The 6,635-nt window shown below is 45.4% G+C and overlaps 1 protein-coding gene across 1 annotated transcript; it reads right to left on the reverse strand.

Moving 5' to 3' along the window:
• Positions 1 to 1,527: 1,527 nt before the first annotated feature.
• Positions 1,528 to 6,436, reverse strand: RSKR (ribosomal protein S6 kinase related). The gene is made up of 12 exons (XM_052658360.1): positions 6,329 to 6,436; positions 5,700 to 5,948; positions 5,525 to 5,608; positions 5,335 to 5,403; positions 4,923 to 4,992; positions 4,586 to 4,690; positions 4,380 to 4,420; positions 4,101 to 4,128; positions 3,902 to 3,991; positions 3,726 to 3,814; positions 3,492 to 3,602; positions 1,528 to 3,056 (listed from the first exon to the last, which is right to left on the reverse strand). Exons 1-12 carry the CDS (start codon positions 6,383 to 6,385, stop codon positions 2,832 to 2,834), a joined length of 1,218 nt encoding a protein of 405 aa, XP_052514320.1. The 5' UTR covers positions 6,386 to 6,436; the 3' UTR covers positions 1,528 to 2,831.
• Between the last annotated feature and the right edge of the window lie 199 nt (positions 6,437 to 6,635).

The following is a 6,635-nucleotide window of genomic DNA, read 5'->3' on the forward strand; positions in this document are numbered from 1 at the left end:
CGTGATGGCCTCAAATAGCCTGCGCTGTCATTTAACCTCTCCAGAATTTCTGGTGTTTTCTTGGGACTTACCTCAGAGCCCGCAACAAGTTTAATGAAACAGTCATAGCTCACAAGTATTCGACATTTATTAGGCACCTGGCACTCCTCCAGATGCCTTTATTTTTTTTTAGTATAAAACACAGCTTTATCAGATGCCGTTGATATCTTATCTCCTTTAATCCTGAAAAGAACTATGAAATAGGTGCTGTAAATATCCCCGTTTTACAGACATAGGAACTGAGTCACACATAATGTCTTCTGTCCAATGCCCTGCAGGTAGTAAGTGGCAGGGTACAGATTGCCACCCACACTACCAACTATATTCTACTGTCGCTTGAGACCCGTGTGGGAAACTAGCTACTGGAGGTGGGATTGATTTTGGAAAACAGCCTAAAGGTAAGTATTTGGAGTTATAGTTTATTATAAAGTATGTTCAGTTGGACACTCACAGGCACCTTATTGACACTCTGAAGTCATAATGAATTTGGAAAAGGCAATAACCCAGGGAGGAAAAACCATAATGTTATGAACTTCAGGGCTCTCGGGAGGCTCTTCTGTATTATCCAGTAGCAGAGCCGCTAGCCACATGTGGCTACTGAGCACTTCAAATGGGGTGAGTCCAAACTCAAGACTATAGGAGTAAAACACAAACTGGATTTTGAGGACTTTGTATGAAAAAAAAAAAACACCTTATTTTAAAATGTTGATTACATGTCCTGACATAAGTCCTGAGTTGTGTCTGACTCTTTGTGACCCTCACAGACTATACAGTCCATGGAATTCTCCAGGCCAGAACACTGGAGTGGGTAGCCTTTCCCTTCTCCAGGGGATCTTCCCAACCCAGGGATTGAACTCAGGTCTTCTGCATTGCAGGTGGATTCTTTACCAGCTGAGCCACAAGGGAAACTCAAGAATACTGGAGTGGGTAGCCTATCCCTTCTCCAGCAGATCTTCCCAACCCAGGAATTGAACCGGGAGGACTGCAGGCGGATTCTTTACCAACTGAACTATGTTGAGATATTTTTAGATATATTGGGTTAAATAAAATGCAGTACCACAGACTGGATGGCTTAAACAACAGAAATTTATTTTTTCACAATACTGGAGCCTAGAAGTCGGATCAAGGTGTCAGCAGGGTTGGCTTCTTCTGAGGCCTCTTACACTGAGATATTTGTTGGTGGATCAAGTCACCAGGTCTCCTAAATTCCAGTCTAATACTCTTTACTATTGTAGAAGCCACTAGTTTCTATTTCTAGTATTGTTTTTTATCCAATGTGAAGTTCTGGTCATGACAACTTTAGAAATATGTCATAAAGCTTAAAAAGTCTCTAAAGAGAAACAAACGAGACAGTCAAAAGGCTTAAGGATACATTATTTATTTATATCTCAACCTAATTCTAAAAGGCTTACAAAGATGGAGATAATCTACTAAGATTTTTAAAAGATTAAAACAGAAAAATCAAAATAAGAAAAAGTAAAGGCAGAAAAGGAGGATGGAACTAAGAACATGGCTAGCATACATAACATAACATGAGGTCCTAAACACTTGCTGGAAGTGGACCACAAACTGGGCTCTCAGTGGTCTAGCATCATATGAAAAGAAAAATAGACTCAGTTGAATATAAATTGTCTTTAAGGTGAAAACCAACCGGCAATTGAGGAAAAGCACAATTGGGTTCAGAGAAAATTTTCTCACATACATCCTTATATAGAACATTATGATCTATAAACACTCTTTACAGTATCCACAGCAATTAAATTTCATAGGGATTTTCATCTGGATTGTCAAAGTACAATTCAGAAAAAGCAGTTCTGCAGAGGTCAATAAAATGCCAGCTACATACAAGGAAAATCTGGCTTAAACCAGGGACAAAATTAATAAACAGTACTCAGAGTACTTCCCAGACTCTCTTCAGATATGACTGAAGAATAATGAAAGTGAAGCTTTTAGGAAGTTACAGAAAAATGAAAAGAAGTCATGAAGGCAAGAAATATATACAAATTTAAGGTTCAGGTGATTTTCCTAAAGGAAAAGGTTCTTGAGTTACATCTCTTATCTTAAATCTCAAAGTTGATGTCATGCCTCTTAATCCATTGGTTTGCCCATCACAAACTAAACCCTTGGCCATCTAGGGAAGAGATCAGTTTAAGAATGCTTATGTCTTTCAAAGAGGTTTTGTTTTGGAAAAAATGTGGATAGTTATTCCAGTTACCCCTAAAGAAGACATATAACCTAACCATGTTTCATTTCTTATTCTCTTCCTCACAGTATGCTATTAGATTTTTTAAATTTTAAAAAATTAGACTGACTTTGGGCCCTAAATCATGTTTTACCTGTATATTTAGGAGTTGAAATAAATGCTAGCTTTTGAGACCTCTGAAAAACATTCATACTGCTTCTGACAAGCCTATTAAACACATAAATAGCACCTTGGGAACCCATGAAATGTTATTGCTCATGAAAGGAAACATGGCACAGAAACAAGAAGGAAAAGTGGAATAAACTTCTGGCTAAAAACTGCAGGGTGTAAGCACTGGAGAATTGACATAAAGGTAAAGATCCACACTCTGATCCGAGATTGAGAGAGAGTTTGTATGATGAGGTAAGAACTAGGGCATTGTGGCTGCCAACAGCAGAACACCCAGTCTGAACTCTGGTTCAACACCTAGAGGAACAGAATGATAAGAAGCTACAAAGTGAAAACAAACTGATCATCAGGTGGTCACAGTGAGCTGGCAGTGGAGGAAGTCCTCAGGTTCCCGGATGGGCCCCAACTCCAGTAGAGGAGCTCAAGCCAGCCTCGGGTGGACCAGGAAGGACTCCAGATTACAGTCAAAGTCCTTGAAGAACATGGACTCCGATGATGGACTAGACTGGGCAGCTTGTGTCTCCAAGACAAAGTTCACTGGATGCTTCTGTAGGAGCTCTGGGTCAAAGGCCACACCCCGGAAGAAAGGGTGGACCTGGAAGTGATGCAAATAACGTAGACGGTGAAGGGGATTCTGGTGTAAGAGCTGAAGGAAAACAAAGCATGAAGGATGAGAGACTGGGATATGAAAGGGACAGAACAGAGAAGCTGGAAAAGGAGAAAGAAGTTCATGGATCTGTGGAGGGCAGGGAGAAGAACCCAAAAGAACAGAGATATGTAAAAGTGGGAGAAATAGGCTAATTTGGGGGCAGCAGTAGGAATAAAGGAGCTGTATTGATAAGAGAGCAGCACTCTCTCAGAAGTGACCTGCTATGGATGGGGACGAGCTTTGGAGGATCAGGAACTCAGGTATAAAGTCTGAAGTGCTAGTTAGAAGGCAAGTAATGAGGCAGTACTTGATCAAGTAGGAACAACCCCGATACCTGCCCACCACCAATAACTAATCAGAGGAATGGGGACATATCACTTCAGTGATAGGGAAAGAAGTGAAAGGTTTTTGTAGTGAAGTGCTTGCCCTTACCTCGTGGAGCAGAAGTGAGAGCCCCTGGTTAAGAGAAGATGGGATCTCAGAGTCATAGTGGGTCACACTTGCCAACATGGCCACATGATCTCTCTCTGCTGGCACCGGGAACTGAGTTGAGGGGTGGGAAGATGTCATTGCTTAGTAAGAATAAGGGAAGATTTCTTAACATCTTTCTTCCCACCAGAAAGCAACTCCTCTCTTCTTTGCCCAAAGTCACTACCATTCTCTCACCTTTCCAGTTGACAGAGAGAAAAGCAAGACACCCAGGGACCACCAGTCAGCAGCATGGTTGTAAGGCCCTCCACTCAGGACCTCGGGCGCTACAGATTTGAAAGATACTTGTCACTGACATCTGTTGGCATTCCTCCTGCCTACTGCTTACCCATCAGCTTTAGCTTCTCCCTCACCCATGTACTGAAGAGTGCCACAGATAGTATAGGCTCGGGCTCCTTGGGGCAGGTGGCGGGACAAACCAAAGTCTGTCAGTTTCAGATGGCCTGTGAAAAACAAGGCATCAGCACCACTCTGTTCCAACCCTCATCAGTCATGACTTATTTCCAAACTGCGGTGCCTCTTATTCTGGGACTAGAAAAAGATATGACTTACCTCGTTCATCCAGAAGAATATTCTCCATCTGAAAAACCACAGGTGAGAAGTTATTATTCATTCTCTTCCTTTCACCCCTTTTTCATCATGTGTATCCTCAGCTGAAGAAGACGCCCTTGCTCAGCAGCTAAGTCTATACTTGGAGGGCCCTTGCCCAAATCCTTAACACCCACGAGGGTCCCAAGGTCAACTGTTCTCAGCAGCTCCTCCCACCTTCTTAGACCTATTGGAACGTCTTACTGAAGTCCCTCCTCAGACGAAAACAAAACATTTAGTTACCTTCACATCTCGATGGATGATGCCCAAGTCATGGAGATAGCCTGTGGATGACAGCAAGCATGAGGGTTACTGAAGCTCTTTGTCCTTTCCAATTTCCCTGATAGCTCCCACCCCATTTCTATCCCTGTTGACTTCAATTTTCTCCTGCCTCCTCCCTCCCTCCTTAATTCCTTCCTCATTTCCATTACCACTCCTGTTTCACTTACACAGCACCAGGATCAGCTCAGCAGCAAAGAGGCGGATGGAAGCCTCAGTCAAGCAGCCAACAGCAGACCACAGGGAGTACAGATCTGTGCTGCAGTAGCTGCACACTGCAAAGCAGCAGAAGTCTGGGCAATACTTGGGGCCTACTATGCCTGGGCGCAAGGCATTGTATGCCTCCTGCCCAAACCGATGCCACCTGCTGTCCCCTCTCCCTTTGGGAGAGAGCAGTACTACAAGAAGGGGAACAGAGCAAAGGCAGAACAAGCCAAAGGGATGGGTAATCTCAGGTGGGAAGTAGAGCAGAAGTGCCCTTGGGAATGAGAGAAGCCAGTTACTCACTAATGAAGAGGTGTCGTTTCCCCTGCCAGCTGTCCCCCATACTGTGTACAAAAGGATGGTTGATCTGTCGCTATGGACAAAGGAGACAGGAAGTGAGGAACACTGAGGATCAAGGCAGCCAGAAGTCAGGCTTTACCTAGTTGTGCAGAAAGGAAGCTGCTGTCCCACCTCTCAGTTCAGGCTGCCTGCCTGGTAACCCACTACTAAGGAACACACTGGATGTGCTGGAGAGTTTTCCCTCAGGACTTAGAATCACTCTACTGATAGCTGCATTTCCTGAGGTCTTCTGGTTACAGCAGAAGGAGGGGTCAGAGTCAGGAAAAGCAGGCTAGTTGGACAAAAATGGTGCTTTCTCCACCTGTAGTTTGGTTCTTCCGAAGATCCTTTCCAGAGCTGTGTGCATACTGCATACCTGGATGCTGACCTCCTCTTTGCACTGCCTCAGGGTGTCCCTCTGTAGGACCTTTGCCTTGGGTACCACCTATAAAAGGAGAGGAGTGATGCTAGAGGGGAACAGTGTTATATTGTTTATTCCTCCCAACCTCTCTGGAATCAAGGCTGGAGACAGGGACTAGAGAATGTGGGAGTATCTTGGTCCCTACCTTCACTGCAAATACTGCTTTCTGGCCACAGTCTAACACCTTGAGGACTGTTCCAAAGGAGCCTTTAGCCACAAGGCCTAAAATCTGTACAGAGAAGTGGAGAACAGGGCAGTTGAGACTGTTTCTTGATTTCTCCCCAAGACTGAGACCCTTTCCAGGGATTCCACTGACCTACCTTTAGCTGCTGATGCCTGCTAAGGGGCCTAATAGGAAATTCCGGCAGAAAGAGGTTGATGAACTGAGGCACTGGCCATTCAGGCAGCGGCTTCTCTACTAGCAGTGGGGCTGGCTCCAGGGGCTCCCGGTGCAGGAACTGATGCCCCCGTAGTCCCCACAGTCCTTTCACACCTGACCTTGTGGTCCCCACACCTGACCAGAGGCTCTTCCAGCCTTGGACCCAGGGGCCCCGGATGTTGCCACCCTGCTGAGAACCAAAGGAGCCACTAAACCTTCTGCCCCTGAGGCATTACAGGTTCTGCCCATCTTTAGCAGGCACTCCCTCAAATCTCAACCCTAAAGACATAGATTTGGCCCAGGCAAGACGGCCACTGCCCTTGCATCAAGCCAAGGTCTGGATTTCCTGGACACAATGAAAATCCTCTAGGAAAGCAATATTTGGACATTTCCCCCATATGGCATTAGAAATTCAGCCTGCACCTCTCAGTATGGGACTGGGATAGCTACTTTGATACTAAAGCCTCCCTGCCCTACCCCCACAGTGGACAACACCAATCAATTGCCAGGCCTCAAGCCCATGCCTCTTTCACCTCCCCTAAAGAAGCTGCCAGAGGCCCCACACCCTACCTTATGAGAAGCAGCCATCTGGGCGTGGTGCCCCTGCCGGCAGCTCACTGCTCCCATCCCCAGCTTCTGCCTCCTCTCTCCTGCGAAATCTGCTGCCCCAGTTACATAAGCAATTCCTCCCCGTGCTGTTACACACAAGCCCCGCCTCTTTTCCTTGCTGTTCAAGACTAGAGATGCAAATGATGCAGTCAAACCTCACCCTTATCCCCAAATCCTATCGCCCTGGTGAAGAGCAGCTTAGAGCCAAGACTAAAATATGCAGAGATCTGTCAGCATGGGACCCATGTCACTAAGAGCTGGGAAATAT

This window comes from Budorcas taxicolor, chromosome 19 (genome assembly GCF_023091745.1).
Source record: "Budorcas taxicolor isolate Tak-1 chromosome 19, Takin1.1, whole genome shotgun sequence".
Lineage (NCBI taxonomy): Eukaryota > Metazoa > Chordata > Mammalia > Artiodactyla > Bovidae > Budorcas > Budorcas taxicolor.